Here is a 19,653-nt window from a genome sequence, read left to right as displayed (position 1 = left end):
CAGGGGGCAAGAAACATGAGGCATATGTGACGCATCAAACTCACTCAACAAATCCAAGGTATATTTCCTTTGACAAATTATAACACCTTGTGTTTCCCTGATGATTTCCATGCCTAGAAAATAGTGTAAAGGGCCAAGGTCCTTGATTTGAAATTCTGAATGTAGAAATCCTTTGAGACTGTTGATTTCTGTTGAATGATATCCTGTGATGAGAATATCATCCACATAAACAGCTACTATTGTAGTATATTCTCCTTATGACTTATAAAATAGGGAATAGTCATTAAGGGATGAAATGAAACCTTTAAAATTGAGAGCCCCTGCTAGCCTAGCATACCATTGCCTTGAGGCCTGCTTTAAACCATATAAGGACCTTTTCAGCTTGCAAACAAGATCAGTAGAAGTAGGAACTAAACCAGGAGGAAACTTCATATACACCTCTTCTTGCAAATCCCCATGCAAGAATGTATTGTTAACGTCAAATTGTGAAATTTCCCATCCTTTTTTTTTACTGCAATAGCAATGAGACACCTGATTGTGGTCATCTTGACTACTAGAGAAAATGTCTCATTATAGTCAATACCCTCCTTTTGAATATCCGCTCTAATAACAAGTCTTGCCTTCAACCTTTCAATAGTACCATCAGAATTCTGTTTTACCTTGTAAACCCATTTACAAGATAAAGCTTTCCTTCCTTGGGGTAGAGTGACAATTTCCTAAGTTTGATTATCCTGTAATGCCTTAAGTTCAACTTCGATTGCTTTTTGCCAACCAAGATGTGTAAAAGCTTGGCACTAACTATTAGGTTCTTTGATATTGGAGATAGAGTGAAGAAAATGTTGATTTGGGACTGATAAAGCAGTAATAGATATAGTAGGAACAGGAATGGGTTGAGACATACAATTAGTAATGTCACACATTGAAATGTTATTGCAGTAGTAATCAAGTAGATAAGGAGGCAAAGTTCCTTTGTTTTCTCTAGTGGAAGTTCTGGTAGGGACAACAGGAGGTATAGAAGTAGAAGTGGAAGGTAAGATGGTTTGAGGAAGTAAAGGTGAATTGGTGTGGTGTAATAGGATAGTAGGTGATGTAGATGATGAAGTCGAAGGATAATTTGAGGACTGAGTTGTAGGTGATGATGAAGTTGTAGGTGATGATGGTATAGTGATAGATTCATTTGGTATGGTTGTCTCATTGGAATCATTTGGTACAGTTGTCTGATTGGGGATATTAGAGAAAGGGAAAGAATGAGAATCTGCAGGTTTAGGACCAAGGAAGATGGTGGTTTGAGTGAATGTAGGATCTGAAAATGGAAAAATATGTTCATAAAAATGCACATCTCTAGACACAAAAATCTTTTGGTTGCTAAGTCAAGTAATTTGTAGCCCTTTTGATTGCTAGGATAGCCTAAGAAAACACAACATTTAGCTCTTGGTTCAAATTTTCCTCTATTTTGAGATAGAGTAGATGCATAAGACAAACACCCAAAACATCTAAGAAACTAATATGTAGGCTTTTTTCCAAAAAGAACCTGATAAGGTGTTTTTCCTTTTAAAACCTTTGATGGCATTCTATTAATAAAAAATGTAGCAGTCAAAATGCATTCTCCCCAATATTCAATAGGAACCTTTGATTGAAATAACAAGGCTCTTGCTATCTCAAGCAAATGCCTGTGCTTTCTTTCAACCACCCCATTTTGTTGTGGGGTGGCAACACATGAAGTTTGATGTATAATACCCTGTGAATTGAGAAAAGTAGAAGCAACATTGCTACTTCCTAATTCAAGGGCATTATCAGACCTGATCACTTTAACTTTAGTATGAAGTTGTCTTTCAACCATTTTAAGAAAACATTCTAGTACTGTAAAAGCATTACCCTTGGTACTTAGCAAAAATGTCCATGTGGCTTTGATACCATAATAGAAATAATTAGCAATGAAGATATGGAAATTTTCTGTATATTCCATTGAAGAGAAGAGCTCCTATATATACAAGTGTATTCTGCTATTTAGTGAATAAAATAAATACAAAACCTATACAAATTTGTTTAACTCCTATTGGCTATTCACAGAATACTATGTAACCAATTATTATTCCTTCATACAATGTTGTATACCTGTAGAAGAAATAGAAGGTTCTTTTATTCCATGTATATCCTTTGTATACAGCTGTCTCTAGTCTGGTATCTGAACTGGGTTGTGTGTTTCACACTTATTTGGGCCAAATGACAAATTATTGAGGAGGCTGAAATTGACTTGGGCCTCGTCCAATTCTTTTGACATCAACGAAGTGTCTGAGTTCCTTTGTCTTGTACTTGTCTCCTTTGTTGAACTCATAACCCTTTTCCCCCTTTCTTCTTCTTCACAATTTCTCTGTAAATAATCTGGATCAAATTCATTTTTATTCTTAACAAATATTGAGCTAGTCTTTCACGACTTTAAGCTTGTCTTTATTTTCATCGCATAGTCATGGAAGAAGGAAAAAGGACCTTAGAGAGATCATGTTACGGAAAAACCTCGACAAAACGGGGAATAAGGCTTATGTCCTTTTTGACATTTAGGTTCTGAAATTAGCATGTGCAATACCAAGATTACCCTTCTTGAAACTACCAGACTGTCCAGACCGTTTATCTGTTAAGCTTCAATTAATAATTCGGTCAAAATCACTCATTTTATTTAATTGGCGATTAAATGTGCTACGCCGAATATCACAAGGACTAAAAAAGGAATTACCCAATAACTCAAGGACCAAAATAGTTATTTTCTCTTTCAAATAGAAGTGTTTTCTTATTAGTTCTTAGTAGGCGTTTGGACATGTGGTTTGAAACCATGAGATGAAACCAGCATTTGGACATGCATTTCATCTCATGGTTTCAAACCATGGTTTAAAACCCTAAATCATCCAAAAAGGCATGATTTAGGGTTTCAAAAATTTTAAATAAAAAATTTGACCCATAAGTTTATATTTTGTAAAAAAAACCCGTAAGTTGGTAGATATCTTTAATAATTACTCACACCAACCATTTACCAACCTCATTAACTTCCACCAACCTTTACTTATGTCTATCTTTATTTATGTCTACCAACTTCATTACTATTCATGTTAAATTTTCATTTTTATTGAACTAAAGTTTGATCAATTGATGTTGTATTTTTTAGAAAGGCCTTCTAGTAGCGTATTAATTTTGTTATGAACTATGACTTGCTCATTTGGTAAAATTGTATAAGAATTGAGAATGTTTTATTAGTTTTCACAACTTGTGAGATTTTTATGTCTATAAGAGAAAATACAACTTACAATACTCAAATTGCATGTCCAAACATGATTTGAAACCATGTCCAAATGGCTCCTTACTTTTTTGAGAAAATATGTTAACTTCACTTTATGTTTTTACTTCTTCTTCTCCTTTTTTTTTTTTTTGTTTTTTTGTTTTTTTGTTTTCGCAACTTTAGTACGTTACATATATTTTGATGCTAAAAGTTATTAATAAATGTGCTCAACTACTAAAACTTGTTTTATTATATAAATGAATTTATCCTGTTACACAGGTGAAACTAATTATGTAACTGGAAAAAAAAATACTAAAAATCTACAGAGAGAGCGAGAGATTGATAATATTAAGAGTTAACTAGACATAATATTTATAAAATCACTTATCATATCTTGAAATAAAAGAAGGAAAATGGCTATAATTTAAAACATCGAGGGACAAGACAAATAAAGAGAAGAAAAATGTAGAGTTGAGAGCTAACTCACTTAATGAGCTTCATACGTTTCACACTCGAGTTGAAAGGAACATATACCACCAAAGAATGTGGTGCAGCGGATGAGGTTGCTCCTCCTTTAATCAGAGGTATCGGGTTCGAACTCTGGGTATGAAAAAATCATAAGTAGGGAGCGCTTCCCCTCTACGCAGCGCGAATCCAGAATAGTTGAGCTCCAGTGCGTATATCAGAAATCGGATGAGGAAAAAAAAGAGAAGAAGGTTCATAGTAGTAATGTTATATAATCTCCTGTGATGTAGTAAAATGAATATAAAAAAAGTAAGAAGAAGAAAAGTGTTTATAAATTTAAAATAGAGGGGGGAAGCATGACTTTTCACATTAAGTTGGAGGACTAAACCAGAAAATAACAAAGGCAAGCAACCCCAAATTAGGCACCCCACGGAGAAACACACACCTTTGTCCTCGGTTGGGTCGAAGTTTGTCATCAAATTCTACTATGAAACCCTAATTTATATATAAACCAAGAATAATCACATCCAATTGATTAGTTTTCTTCCAGCCATGGACGCTCAGAGAGCTTTGTTGGATGAACTAATGGGCTCAGGTATGACTGAACATGTCAATCATTCGTTTAGTTATCTTTGATTTGGTTTACAGAGTACAGTTTATTTTGATAATTTGTTATTTTGAGTATGTAGCTCGGAATTTAACTGAAGACGAGAGGAGAGGGTACAAGGAAGTCAAATGGGACGACAAGGAAGTTTGTGCATACTATATGGTTCGATTTTGCCCACACGATCTCTTCGTCAATACCAAAAGTGATTTGGGTCAGTTCCTAAATCCTACTCCTCTATTTGGTTCATGAAAAAACTGTTTCTTTAATCATGGAAATTGAATTTATATGTCTGGGATAATTTTACTACCTACATTTTGGCCTGGAATGGGATGTTAAAACTATTCCTGATTGTTTTTGACTTGTTGTTTTATGTAGGACCCTGCCTTAAAATTCATGAAGCAAAGTTGAAGGAAAGGTAAGATGAATCTTGCTTTTGTTCTCTGGGACTTGCCATTTTTGTTTATTTTTTGGGCTCCTGATCTATATTTCAGGCCTTCATGCAGAAAATTAGTTACTTTTCCTTGCAATACTTCCTTCCCTCACCAAATAAAAAAATAAAAATTGATATACTGTTATCTGCCAACGCGACTTGTGAGGTTTTGACCTCTACTATTTCTATGGCAAGCACATGTTGAATGGTTATTGTGGTTTATATCTTAACTTAATTGGATCAAACAAGTTCATCAAGACTCTAGGAATGACAAAAAATTACTCAGCATATCCCATTTTTATATGGTACTAACGTTACTTTAAGAGAATGGTCTTTTGCTTGGCTATTACTTATTTTTCGAACATTTTCAAAATATTTTTTATCGTAAATGTTTGTGATTTATATTTCTTTTTATGTAGTTTCGAAATATGTAACTTTTATTTCAAATAGAATTAGAGTAATTTATGAACTCACTCCAAAAAGGAAAAAGAAGATTGTTTGACCCTATTACTCTAAATCTTGTCGTCGTTTTTAGGATGAAAAGAGTAGTTTTTGTAACGAAGTGTCTCAACATGATGGTGGATGAAAGGAAAGTTGAAAGCTTGAGCTTCAATTGAAAGTTGAAAGTTACATTTCCTCAACTTTTTAAGAAGGGTAGTTGAGGAAATGTAAGGATAGTGGCGGTTGAGTGCTACTTATCCAAAGTTCCGTAGAATGCTTGACTGTGATTTTAGTTCTTTTCAGTTGACTGCCTTGTCTTGAAATTTTCTTCAAGTTGGAACTTTTTTATTTATGGAGTAAGGTATTTCTTGCCTGTTTGGCTAAGTTTCTGGGAAGCCAAAAGTGTTTTTTATTTATTTATAAAATAAAATATGCTTAATTTAGAGAGTTGGGGGCTTGGTCAAGCTTTTGAGGAAAAGTAAGGTATTTGATTAATAGTTGAAGTTGTTTTTCAAAAGCGGAAAAAACTTCTCTCCACAAGCACTTTTTGAAATTGGTCAAGCACAAATTGTAGCTCTAATATTGGCGAAAGTGTTTTTCGAAGTGATTAACCAAACACAAATTGCTACTCTCCAAAAGAACTTTTTTGAAATTTATGTGTGAAGTACTTATCAAAATAAGCAGATTTGAGAAGCTTGATCAAACAAGCTATTCATTAAAAAGGCATCAAGGAGATGCAAATTACAAAAGACTCCAAATACATAATTGTTTTAGTCCCTTTACAGTGTGTCAATCTAATTCCAGGGAACTAACGAAGTCCAAAAAATAGTCAATGCTAATTACAGGGCCAGGGGTTATGCTGGTCCAACGAAAAAGGTTAAGCAAACATCTAGAATGGTTTGGAGTTGAGATTCCATCAGAACATATTCGATTCCTCTTATCCACAAACACCAAAGAATGACCGCAAGGATCATCACCCAGATTTTCTTGATGGTCTTGTCAACTCTCCATACGTTCTAGCTTGTATATGACTCTCCAAATTTGAACTTTTGAACTACAGTTCAGCCAGATGGTTCCATGCTTGGAGCTTGATACTCTTATCTTTTCTCAGTATGGTTCATATGGCTGGTGAAATCCACTGTCAAATGTCTTGTCTGCCTGAAATTTGTAGAAACTTTATTCATTTCTTATGATTGGTTGCCAAATAGTGATCCAATGTTTAATGGATATGACCGTTACATAATATCTTGATTCAAAATAGAACTTATGCTGTTACTTTCTTTAAAGGATTGCAAGTTCTTCCATTTCAAAAAAAGAAAAAAAGAAAAAGGATTGCAAGTTCTCAGAGCTTAGCTTAATGAAGCTGCAAATAATGTAAAGCAAACAAGATTTCAATCTTGTGGTAATTAACATAAGCAAGGTTGAACTGTACACCTAGTTTCAGCTTAATTCTTTTGAGTGGTAAGATCATCATACCATAAGTTTTAAATTAGCTTCTCAACAACCATAGTCTGTCAGTTATGTTGGAATTATGGTAGTTGCGTGACAGTAGCCATACTTGAGCTGGAAAGAGTGAAAAGGAAGCCTCAAAACTAGTTTCGTCGGTAGGCTACTGAGAGCAGCTGTTGGAATTCTGTATGTGTTGAAAAGCTTTCTCATAGAGCTTGAACCCGTCCAAACTCATCAGTCAGCAAACCTTCAAATCTGTAATAATAACACGTGATAGAGATGTCAAAAAACCAGTGCAAACTGCTATAGGACTATAAATGAGCAGCATCCTTTAGGTTCCAATGTTCTTTTTTATTTGAAAAGGTAATACTTCCTTTAGGTTCCAATGTAGTGTCAAACGCAATTGCTTCCATGTTTGTTGCTCTGCATCAAGGACAATCAGCAGCAGATCCAATATTTTTTGTTTTATGCCACAGCTTTGGTATTGATGCAGCTGCATGTTTTGGCTGCTGAGTTATAGTGAAGTGTGAAATTGAAATTTTGATCACTGGTCCTCTTTATGATGGAAGTACCAGCTTATCCCTCCTATGATTAGTTGGTACCTCATAACAATTTCATCTCTTAAATCATTTACTGGTGTATTAATCATCCCTGTTTGTATGAAGGTCTTCTAGTGCTGTAGCTTGAGTGATTTTACCTGCCTCTCCAAAAGTCACTTATCTCTTCTTTTGTGCATGCAAGATTATTGTGCATTAAGCATTCTCTGTACGCTACTCTTCATTGTTCTGAAAGTTTTTTATTTCCTTCTTCAGTTTTGAGAACTCTCCGAGACACGATTCTTATGCTCCCAAGTTTGAAGCAGAACTAGCCCATTACTGTGAGAAGTTGGTAGGTTATTGACTGACGAGTTTCAGAGTTCTATTTCAACGTGTTCTCTGAATGAATATCTAATATGCTTAATTTGTTGTTATCATAGGTGATGGACTTGGATAAGAAAGTTAGGCGTGGTCGGGAACGCCTTGCTCAGGAGGTTGAAGTTCCCCCACCTCCTCCAATATCAGCAGAAAAATCTGAGCAATTATCTGTCTTGGAGGAGAAGATTAAAAACTTGCTAGAACAAGTGGAGTCTCTTGGTGAAGCTGGGAAAGTTGATGAAGCTGAAGCTCTCATGAGAAAGGTTTGGCTGATAATACCTTCCTACTTAATTCATTTTTATCTTGAATTTTGCAATATCATGGTGGTAGAGTCTTATGAGAGTATCCGGTCTTGTTGATATTCATGTAGGTGGAAATGTTAAACAGTGAAAAGACGGCCCTGAGTCAGCAAACACAGCAGAACAGTGCACTAATGATTGCACAAGAGAAAAAGATGGCTTTGTGCGAGACATGTGGTTCGTTTCTTGTCGCAAATGATGCTGCAGAGAGGACTCAGTCTCACGTCACTGGTAAGCAGCATGTTGGCTATGGGATGGTTCGAGATTTCTTATCCGAGTACAAGGTATTGCTTTTCTCTTCCTCACAAAAGCACAGACTGCAACCATATTTTTCTGCCTTTAGTTACAAATGATATTCTACGCAATGGACTGTAATGTTGCTTCCAGGCTGCTAAAGAGAAGGCAAGGGAAGAGGAAAGGTTAGCCAGGGAGAAAGAAGCAGAAGAAAGGAAAAAGCTGAGGGAGAAAGAAAATGACAGCAGACGACGAAGAAGTGAATCATCTGACAGGGACAAGCACAAAGATCGAGATTATGAGAGGGAACGGGATCGCTACCGAGGAAGAGATCGTGGCCCTGACAGGAATGGCAGAGGAAGCCGTGATTTCGAAAGGGGTCCAGATTGGAAACATGGGATTTCCAGAAATGGGAGAAACAGAAGCAGGGAGAGACGCGATAGAAGCAGGTCACACTCTCCTATTAGACATGGTTCCAGGAGGTCCAGGAGTCCAGTTCGCAAGTATTAGAGGAGTATAAATCGTAGATGTCTGAACTTTGAAATTTGAAGAGGTAGACTTTTTTATAACTCACCAATTTCATGAATGTATGCTTTCGGGTCCTAAGTGCCATTGCCATCATGTGTGAAACTGTTTTTTGTTCTCACAGCTCTTTTGAGACTATACCATCTCCCTATCATCAATATAATTAGAGAAGAAAGGGTTGAGGTAGGTATAACTTCATTGTCGTGACTCTTTAATGATCTATTTTGGTTTAACGTTCTCAGAGGTTCTGATCCTCGCTCATCTGGGGTCACCTATTTTCATGAAGTTAAAAAACAGATTCATTAGTTATGCATGGATAATGCTGCTAGAGGGAGATCCTTGCATGGTTATTCCTTAAGTGAGGTAACAAATTTTATTAAATGTGGATTGCAGAATGACTTGCTGGCCATCGTTGGTTTAGTTCCTTTATCTTTTGGTCATTTAGATGATAAAACAGAATCTTTTTTCATTTGGTTATTCAGATGGCTCAGAGCAATTTAGTGTTAATTGTTATTGCATATTTGGCGTGTCAGTGAGCTCATGAATATGAAAGGCTCCATGTAATTTGTCTATCATCCGAGCTCAGATAGGTAACCTCTATTCTGACTTACTTACCATCCCTCTACCTTCTTGTGTGTGGAGCTAAAATTCATGCAGGCAGCATTGTGGACATAAGGCAGCTAATGATTCTAATGTGCAATCAACAACTGATCATTGAATAGGTAATAGTTGCAAACATTAAACACGCGCTTATTTGTCCACTTGGGTTAGTACCTGCAGGCTTCATGTATAGTATCACTTTCTCAGACATTTCCTCTTTAACGGATACATTATACGTTCCCTCGTCCTGCATTTTATTTTACTGCAAGGAGATGGGTATCTTCAGCTCAGACTAAGCTCTAGAAATGTCTGCCTGTGAAATTATAGAAACTGTGTCTAGACTAGATTGGCCAAGGCCCCTGTGCTTAGCACAGACCCAATGTAGTGATTATTACTGTGGCCAGCTACTGAAGAATATTTGGCGAACTCTCTTTTGGGAAGCAAAAGTTAAAAAATTCTACTTCCACTCTAGTGAAGAACAGATGATATGTATAATGGCTTTTCAGCATCACCTTGGGAGTCCTTCAGCAAGGATTTACTGAGATCAAGCATGAAGCTGAGCATCATGTTCCTCCATTCCGAAGAGAACATGTATTTGCAAAAAAAATTGGTGTTGAGGAGTTTTTGGTTAGAAAGCATTTTGTGGAAGGATTTCAGAGAACGCAAAGTTGACTTAAATCTTCCACTGCGATACCCAAGGTTTATTTTATCATTATTTTTGTTCTTTTTTCATGACTGTCAGAAAAGTTAATTACCAACAACTTTTTTTATCACTAACATATGGTCATTACGGCTAATAATAGAATTAATCAAGTTCCAAGGAAGGGTTTGGCAAATTAATCTTGAAAAAGGTTTTGGGAGCTTGATTTTACATGATCTAAAGATAGCATTATCCTAAAACAGACATGGATATATCCCCTAAATATTTCAACAGTGGGCAGAAGATTAATTTTCATTCAATGTTGGATCGAAGTATGTACACTAGGGGTGTTGAATGAGCGAGTTGGGTCAAATTTTGGCGGGTCAAAAGGTTAGGTTAATAAATAGGTCATGGTTCAATCCGTTTAAATTTATTTGGGTCAAAATGATATAGGTTAGAATGAGTTAAACTACGAATTATAACATAACCTGCCCGATCTAAAATTATCAAAGATGTTCCAGATCAGATGGCTTTTAGTTTGTTAAACTAATTCGTTTGCTTTGATTTACCACTAATTTCCTTGTGGATTTCCCTTAAAATAATACAAAGTGAACTAAAATTTTGAACAAATTTTGTTCAGATAGGCGCGTTTCATTTAGATATCTACTTGTTCGACAAGTCTAGTTGCTTGGATTTGAACAAGTCTAGGACTTTCTTTCTTTTATAAACGGAAAGGGTATATTTGAACGTTATGTAACGGAAGAACAGTCACCACTACCAACTTTGCGATCATAGTCCTACATGGCAAGTGTAGCTTGGCCTATTTGGCCCCCCCCTTTTTTTTTTTTTTTTTTGAGGAAGGATGATCCTTCTATTTGGACAATCCCTCGTGTAATGACCAAGCCCTTGGCACTTATGACATCTTCTGTTAATCAGTGTTTTAAAAGACATTTTTTGGACTTGCTCCGGTGTGGAGCACTGACAAAATGCCTCGAGGCTCACGCGTGGGGCTTGATTTTGTGAGACTCATGTCTTAAGTGCCGGAAGTTGTGGATGTGATGATATATATGCCGAAATTGAAAGCTAACTATGTCGAGCGAAATATAAATTTATGCCTTTTTTTTTATTGTGTTGAAAGTTGAAAGTTTTGCCTTGTCCGGCATAACTTATGAGATGTTATAATACATATGCCAAAGCTAAATGCTAACTATGCCGGCCGAAATTTAGTTTGTGCCTCGGCAAAAGTGCTAAAGGGCAAATATTGAAGACCACAAATTTGAAGGGCAAAAATTAAAAACCACCCAGAAATAGTGGCATTGGTGTGAAAACCCCTAAAAAAAAGAGAGTTAGTATTGAAAGTATCTCAAGATGGAAAAAGAAATTGAAAGAAGGAAAAATATAGTAAGTGCCTACTCACTCCATCCATTTTTACTTGTCTTGTATATTAAAAATAATTGTCTATTTTTACTTGTCCACTTTGGAAAATCAAGAAATAATTTATCGTTTTGTTCCTATTTTACCTTTATTATTAATTATCAGGTTGGAAGCTTCAAGGAATTATTAGTTAATAATTAGGGATGATATAGTAAAACTGTTATTCTATTTATGGCTCCTTAAAGAATGTGCCAAGTCAATACAGGACAAGTAAATATAGAGGAAGTATTATAAATGATATGTCGTATAGTGATGAAAATGAATGTTAGTTACTGTGAAGATAAACTATAGTCAGTGGCAAAGCTACATTGTATCAAAGGTGGTCAATTCAATTGTACATATTTTATAGAAAAATTATATCGTGTATAAAGGTCCAATATTATATTTTATGAAAGTTACACATAATGTACACTCTTGAAACAACCGAGCACTGCGGCTCAACAGTGACAAGCAAGGACACTTTGAAAAGTTTCACTCAGACCTTTTTCAACTTTAAAATGACACCACTTTCATCCAAGCATTTACTATCTTATGAAAGAAGAAAAATAGATACATAGGTAAATAAATAATTTATGTAATTATGTATGAAAACCCCACCAGACATATATAAAAGTTGAAATTTTCTTTAAAGTCTATTTTGCTCTATTTTAATAAGAAAATCTGAAAATGAAAATCATTCGCTAATGTAAATTCTAACTTTAATAAAGGATCTTTATATTTGTGATTTCATTAGTATATTATTAATTTTTATTATATATCTCAAAATTTTATCTCAATTAAATATTTATAAATATTACTTTTACAACTAAACTTCTTAGTGGAAACCCTGAAAACACATCAAATTTAGTGCTTCGTTGGGGACTAAGTAACTACCAGTACGGAGGAAAAGTGGCAAGTTTATAATTACCTAGCTAGGCGAATTCGGCGCACAACATGGGAAACTAAGGGGTCGTTTGGTAGAAGGTATAAGCTGGGATATCCCAGCATTAATTTTTGTATCATATTTAGTACAAGGTATAAATTTATCATAAGCTGGGATATCGCAACACTAATTTTTGTACCATGTTTGGTACAAGGTATAAATTTATATCTTTGAGATTATTTTATACCATCTTTTAGATGGTATAAAATAATCCAATAGATGGGATAAATTAGTTTCGGGATTATAATCCCGGGATAATTTCGACTATCTACCAAACGATCCCTAAAGGTTCCGTTTGGTCATACGTTTTGGTTCCAAATTATAAAATAATATTTAAATTCTAATTTTTTTATTTAATAAAGGAAAAAGGGGCAAATATACCGCTCACTTTGTTATATGGAGCGCATATACCTCTCGTTAAAAAAGTGAGGCAAATATACCCTTGCCGTTATACAAATGGTACATATTTGCCTTTTTCTTAACAGACCTATATTTAATGAATTAAACAATTATTTACCTTTATTTTTCAATTAAAAATTGCAATGTGACTTTTAAAAAATAAAAAAAAATGAAAAATCAAAAAATTACTTATCATCTCCATGTTAACCCATTTGTAAATCTCTATCAAAATCACTTAAAAACTTCACTAAATTATCCCAAATTTCAGATATGAACTCCTCAAGATATTCTCGATCTTTTGAAATAACACTCGTTCGAAAAGAAGCTCGCTTGCGGAAATCCGAAATTTTGAACTTGAGCTTGAAGCTCCTTCAATGGCTCTGACAATGAACTTAAAAACACATCATCCTTTTAAACATTCTTCTTTGATGCAATTGTGGTAACTGCCTGCCTTGAAGCCACCATAGTTCTTGCTGCAACTGAACTTTCTCCATTTTCTTTGCTACTCAAACTCTCTTCTTCAATCTCTTGGAGCTTCCAAAAACATTGGCTGAATGGGTGTAAAATTTATTTCTTGTTTGCCCAATTTCCCTGCCTTTGTCCCTGCAAAAATCTCTGATGGCCCCATACTCAAACCTCGCCGCGTTGTACTGAAAACCTCAGATGGTCCTAAACTAAGTAGGCGTTTGGCCATCGACAGCATTCGGCCGTCAATTTTAAGTCGTGATTTGAAACCTGGTTTGAAATCATGATTTGAACCCAAATCATCCAAAAAAATATGATTTGGGTTTGAAACATGGTTTCAACTTTTTTAAATACAAAATTTAATCCATAAGTTAATATTTTGTAAAAAAAAACCCCATAAGTTGGTAAATATTTTTAACAATTATCCCCATCAATCATTTGCTAATCTCATTAACTTTTACTAACGTTTATTTATGTCTATCAATCTTTAATTTATGTGGGAAGATTATATTAAATACTAGTTACATTACTATTCATGTTAAATTTTCAATTTTATTGAACTAAAATTTGATTAATTGATGTTGCATTTTTTAGAAAAGCCTTTTAGTAATGTACTAATTTTGTTATAAACTATGATTTGTTCATTTGGTAAGATTGTATAAGAATTGAGAATGTTTTGATAGTTTTCACAATTTGTGGGGTTTTATATTTATAAGAGAAAATATAACTTAAAATATTCAAATTGTATGTCCAACCATGGTTTCAAACCATGTCCAAACGGGGCCTAAGACCCCTTCTAAGCACCTTTGTTTTTGCACTCATTGATGAACTTTCTTCATTATCAGCCATTGAAGGAGCTTGAAGCTCAAAGTTGAAAATTTCAGATTTCCGCAAGCGAGCTCCTTTTCGAACGAGTGTTATTTCAAAAGATCGAGAATGTCTTGAGGAGTTCATATCTGAAATTTGGAATAATTTGGTGAAGTTTTTGAGTGATTTTGATGGAGATTTACAAATGGGTTAGCATGAAGATGAAGCACAATTATTTGATTTTTGATTTTTTTCTTAAAGCCACATTGCAATTTTTAATTGAAAAATAACGGTAAATTATTTTTTAATTCATTAAATATAGGTCTCTTTAAGAAAAGGGCAAATATGCACCATTTGTATAAAGGCGAGGGTATATTTGCCCCTTTTCCTTTTATTAAATTGGTTTATTATTTCAACTTTTAACTTGATAATATATAGGATTTGGAGTGAAAAATAGGTTTTTGGAGGTTTTACTCACAAAATTTCAATTGTGCTTTCATGTTCAAACACAACCTCAACTTTTAAAAAACCTTTTTTCGACTTCAACTTTAAGTACTACACTATCTTTTTCGAATCTCAACCAAATCGTACCCAAACGACATTTAAAAATAATCGTTTTTGTTATGACAAGGGTTAGTAGCACTTTTGGTCTTTCAATTATCGATACATTCTAATTTTATTCATTGTGATATAGCACATTTTACTCATTGGACACTCTTAAACAGATTTCTGGCTACCCATTGATTATAAATTTCTTAATAGGTGGTGAACAATATTTAATAGAATGAGATTGGTGTAGGAAAATTGATTTAATAAAATACGGAAAAGGGTAAAAAATACTCCCGAACTTTCAAATATTATTTATTCGTACCCTCCGTTAATACTTTTTGTTTAATTGTACCCCTACCGTTATACTTTGGCATTGATTTTCCCCTAATTTAAACGGAGTGACATGTCAGCCTGAGAATAAAATGACACATTCCCAATTATAATATCCGATTCTAATTAAAACTAACCCAAAATTTTATTCTGAGGCTACCACGTGTCACTCAATTAGGGGCTAATCAGTGCCAAAGTATAACTGTGGGGTACAATTGGACAAAAAGTATAACGGAGGATATGAATAAATAATATTTGAAAGTTCAGGGGTATTTTTGACCCTTTTCCGAATTAAATATGCTTGATAATAAATTTCTTATTAAAAAAAAAAAGCTTCGGTTGAGGTCTTCCGCAACAAGCTCGGGGTAGTTTCCAAAAAATCACTTTAAGGGGGAGTGTGAAGAAATAAAGTTGATTTTTTGAAGGTACAAAAATACTAGATATTTATTAAAGGTTCTAGAATAACCTAGTGTACTATCTTAGATAATTATCTTGAAGAAAAATCTAGATATTCTAGAGTAATACTAGAAGATAAAGATAACTAGATTTTTCTTTTGAATGTATCTAGAATAATATCTAGAAGCATCCCTAGACAAGTATCTAGAAGCATCCCTAGACAAGTATAAATAGGGGTGATATTAGGTATTTGTAATCAACCCAAGTTATACCCATAAAAACCCAATACAAGCCAATTCAAGAGTCTTCTCCCGTAACAAAGTTGTACCTCAAATCTCTCTTTGCCTTTCTGTAGCTTCCTCTTCTTTAGTTGAATTTTCCGATCGTAACAGAAGGTCTCCCGATTTACCTTTCTTCTGCTATATTTCTCTACTGCTATATTTCTCTACAGTATTGACCTATCTTACATCCGTAGCCCTACCAGTACGACAAATATCATGCTTGATATTGATCGTCTCTTGGAAGAAATTGTGGCAAGAAACTTACATCTGGCTAGTGTTGCTTTCAATATATACATGACCGCTTTGTGTTTAGGAGGAGAACTTGATTCTGCTATGGTTTGCATGGAGAAAATGGAAAGCCTTTCTCTTTCAGCCTTCACAGTCAGCTTATAATTCCATGATCAAGTGCCTTTGCCAAAAGGAACTATTTGAGGATGCCAACTCCCTTGTTGAAGTTATGCGAGATCAACGTCAAGTTCCAAATCAAGCAACATTCTTGATTATGGTAAATGACTGTAAGCAGGGTGACGACATACAATCAGCATTTGAAGTTCTGGACCAAATGGAAGAGAGGGGATTGGAGCCTAGTGTTGCTATATATGACTCCATCATTCGGTGTTTGGGCAGAAACAAGCGAACAAAGCAGGCCATTGAAATTTTCAGGAGCATGCGCAAGGCTGGAATTCATCCTGATGAATTTATGTTTGTGACAATGATTACTGCTCTATCAAGAAATGAGCGAGCTATTCACGCCCATAAGCTCTTCGACGAAATGTTGGAAGTTGGAGTTAAACCAAGCCACTATGCTTATACCACTCTTATAAGTGGGTTGGTTAAGAACAACATGATAGAGAAGGCCCATGAATACCTCGATCGAATGATAGAAGACGGTTTCAAGCCAAATAAGGTTCTATATACTTCTCTCATAAAACAATTCTTAAGTAAGGGAGACATTGAATTCTCATTTAAGTTGTTTGATTTGATGGAAAGAAGTAAGGTTGAGCCAGACGTGGTAACTTACATTACTTTGGTCAGTGGCGTTTCTAGAAATATTAGGTCACTTAATTGGAAACGGCTTGTTCCCTAGAGACAGTATGAAGAATCTAAGGAAATGTTGTTCCCTCTACTTCATCGGAGTACTATGTTGCCTAAGGAAAAATGTTCGAAAATATCAGTTAGCTCTCACGAACAACTAAAAAGATTTGCACTTTACCGGATAAACAAAGTGAAGGTGCATACAAGCACCCTAATTCCAAATTTGTACTTGCATAATGGCATAATTTCTGTGTTTATGTGGGCAGAGGGGATGGCAGATGCATACAAGCGCCTTGATATGATGCAACATGATCGCCTCCAACCAAATCATGTTACTTATACTATTCTAATTGATGGGCATTGCCGAAAGGGTGAAATTGATCTTGCTGTTAGTCTTTTCAACATAATGAATGCGCCAGATAACATTGTCTACAACACTTTAATAAGAGGTCTATGCAAGCATGGAAGGCCCATTGATGTTCTATCGCTCTCGTACACAATGCGCAAAAAAGGATTGGCCCCTTCTAGGGCAGCATATGAAAATCTTCTCAGTTCTCTTTGTACTAATAATTGGGGTGTTCATGCATTGAAGATATGTCAGGATATGCTTGCCAATGAATATGTCCCTTGTGGCTATAATCTTAAATTGTTGATTTGTATACTAGAAAAAAATAAAAAGTGGCATGAAGTTCGTTTTATGAAACATTTGCTTCTTAAGAAAAGAGGATTTATGATAAACACAAGCTTGAGGCTGGATATGCAATCTCTCCGATATTGCTGGGCTTCCTTCCCTTTCTGATCCATGAGTATCAACAGAATATGGACTTTTGTGTGGAGTTGCACATTACAGCTTGTGTACCCTCAGAATTCCCTTTGGTAATTTTTGAGCCACCAACTATGTGTACTTCTTAACTCTGTTTTTTTTTGCTTAAAGTTTCTGATTAGTACGGTATTCTCTTGACTCTAACGTTGATGACCTATTGACCTGGAGCTTCTCAGGTGTACATAAATCCTATTTGTTATTCTTTTTTCAGGACTCTGATAAGCGCCGCCCATGTACTGGTTGTATCTAGTTTGTGAGGTAGTTGTGTGCTATGTGCAGTTGACAACCTTTAGGTAATCCCCAATATGCGTGTTCTCCTGAATTATTCGTGTTTAAATTTTTGGATAAACTACATAGGAACCCAAATAGGTTAACACAAGTTAGTGGATCAATTCTGTCACGGGGAAGACTAGATACTGAACAAAATGTAAATCTTATAGAAGGATATTGAATGCTTAATTAAATGTCATTTGTTTTTGTTTTTTTCTTTTAAAAATTAGGAGTCTCCTTATCTGGTTTTTGTCATTTTCAGTTTTATCACTTTCATTTTTTTTGCTAAACCTGAATTGCAGCAATCTCTAAGGGTTGAGTGGCAACAGGAAAAGAATTTTTACTCTCGGATGAAAGAGTTGGCATACATTTGACAGGAAATAAAGAATCCTCTGAAAGGTATGTGCTTTACAACTCATTGTTGGAGGCCACATATTTGACAGAAAACCAGAAGCAGTATCTAGAGGCAAGTGCTGCTTGTGAGAGGCACATGTCTAAGATCATTAGGGTGTTGATATGGAAATCATTGAGGATGGTTCACTGACCATTGGGAAAGAAGAATTTTTCTTGGGAGTGTAATAGAATGCTGTTGCTATTGCTGAGGGAAAGAATTATCCCGGATATTTCAGAGGAAATTAAGCCATTAACTGTATATGGTGACTAAGTGAAAATTCAAAAGGTCTTGTCAGATTTCTTGCTGGACATATTACGGTATGCACCATCACCTGACGGTGAATATCCAACTTCGACCAAGTATAAGCAAATATCTGATGGAGTAACTGTCTTGCATATTCAATTCAGGTACATTCTATAATTTTTCTTTTTTTTATTTAATTGCTCCGCTGGCAGATGAGTTATATATACAGGATAATTTCACGTGTGGTCACTAAACTTTATCCCCTATATTAGTAAAGTCGCAAAACTATTTTTTTTATGTTGTGATGGAATGGCAGAAATTTTTGCTATGGACAAAACAAAAATCATTCCGGATTGAAATGGTTATCTGTATATGCGTTGCGGGTAACGCCACAACAATGATGAAGGGAATGAGTGGAATCTTTAGGTAGTTATTTCACTGATTTCATTGAAGGGTGCAGGAGAGGATTGATTTTTCATTGTGATGGCTGTTAGACGGGAATGAGAAACGGTGACTGTCATCGAGTAGTGGAAAGGATGAACTTAAGGTTGACGGTGTGGTTGTTTTGTGGTTATTTTGGACAGAGGCGGATCTAGGATTTAAATTCTAGGGGTTCAACCTTTTAAATTTTTTAACATTGACCCTATTTCTAAAGTTTTGGGTTCAAATCTACTATTTATTATAATTTTAGTAAAATTTTACACATAAATTATACACCGCATCGAAAGTTTGGGGTTCAATTGAACCCCTAGTTATAGTGCTCCATCCGCATCTGATTTTAGAGGAGATGATGTTTTAGGAAAGGTTAGGATTCGGGTTAGCAGGTCTGAGAAGAAGACTAGTTATTCCTTTTTTTTTTTCTTATTTCATTTTCTATTTTCATATTATTTTAATGGATTTTATTATTTTCTTAATGATTCCGTTTGCTGAATTGGAAAATAAGGGCAAATGTGTGTCTATTTTGTAACAGAGAGGGCGTGATTGGCCCCAACTAGTAACAGAGGGCATATCTAGAGCATTTCGCAAAGTTTAGGGGTAAATTTGACCTTCTTTCCTAGTTTGAAATATGGTTATGAAGAGCTGGAATTATTATAGCTTGGTTCAAGATTCCATAGAGACATTAAGATACATAATGATCAGAAATCTTGTATTTGTTTCACTTATTTGCTTTGGCTTTCACATAGATAAACAAACTAGTATGTTGCATCTGAATTTGTCCTTTTCCTTTCTTTTTCTTTTTGGGGTGGGATCAGTAGAGTCTTGCATAGAATATTCACATCATCTTCTCAGTTGTCCACCGGCTGATGAGGCCAAATTCGTGAAAATACAAGGTCAATGCCTATCATCTGCTTCAAGTTTTTATAATTTTGATGTACTTATTTCCAAATTTCCTTTTTGATTACTGAGACAAGTTTTTCATCTCTTGGACAGAC

The 19,653-nt window shown here is 35.0% G+C and overlaps 1 protein-coding gene and 2 pseudogenes across 5 annotated transcripts; all 3 read left to right on the top strand.

The window, feature by feature from the left end:
• The first annotated feature begins 4,159 nt into the window (after window positions 1-4,159).
• LOC132056688 (uncharacterized) lies at window positions 4,160-10,056 on the top strand. Of its 5 annotated transcripts, none has more exons than XR_009414891.1 (9): window positions 4,160-4,328; window positions 4,423-4,551; window positions 4,716-4,755; window positions 7,473-7,548; window positions 7,637-7,837; window positions 7,945-8,157; window positions 8,261-8,660; window positions 8,757-8,815; window positions 8,919-10,056. XR_009414891.1 is itself a non-coding variant. In XM_059448992.1 (8 exons), exons 1-7 carry the CDS (start codon window positions 4,286-4,288, stop codon window positions 8,615-8,617), a joined length of 1,059 nt encoding a protein of 352 aa, XP_059304975.1. In that variant the 5' UTR covers window positions 4,160-4,285; the 3' UTR covers window positions 8,618-8,660; window positions 8,757-8,825. The 5 variants fall into 5 exon arrangements, 2 of the variants coding, with proteins under 2 accessions (XP_059304975.1, XP_059304974.1); XR_009414889.1 differs by having other exon boundaries at window positions 8,261-8,815; window positions 8,919-8,995; window positions 9,115-10,056; XR_009414890.1 differs by having other exon boundaries at window positions 8,261-8,815.
• LOC132057714 (pentatricopeptide repeat-containing protein At5g62370-like) lies at window positions 8,945-17,348 on the top strand (annotated as a pseudogene).
• On the top strand, window positions 17,310-18,514 carry LOC132057713 (phytochrome B-like; annotated as a pseudogene).
• The last annotated feature ends 1,139 nt before the right edge of the window (window positions 18,515-19,653 follow it).

The sequence above is a fragment of the Lycium ferocissimum genome, chromosome 5 (assembly GCF_029784015.1).
Source record: "Lycium ferocissimum isolate CSIRO_LF1 chromosome 5, AGI_CSIRO_Lferr_CH_V1, whole genome shotgun sequence".
NCBI classification, from domain to species: domain Eukaryota; kingdom Viridiplantae; phylum Streptophyta; class Magnoliopsida; order Solanales; family Solanaceae; genus Lycium; species Lycium ferocissimum.
This window is presented reverse-complemented; position numbering and strand designations above follow the sequence as displayed.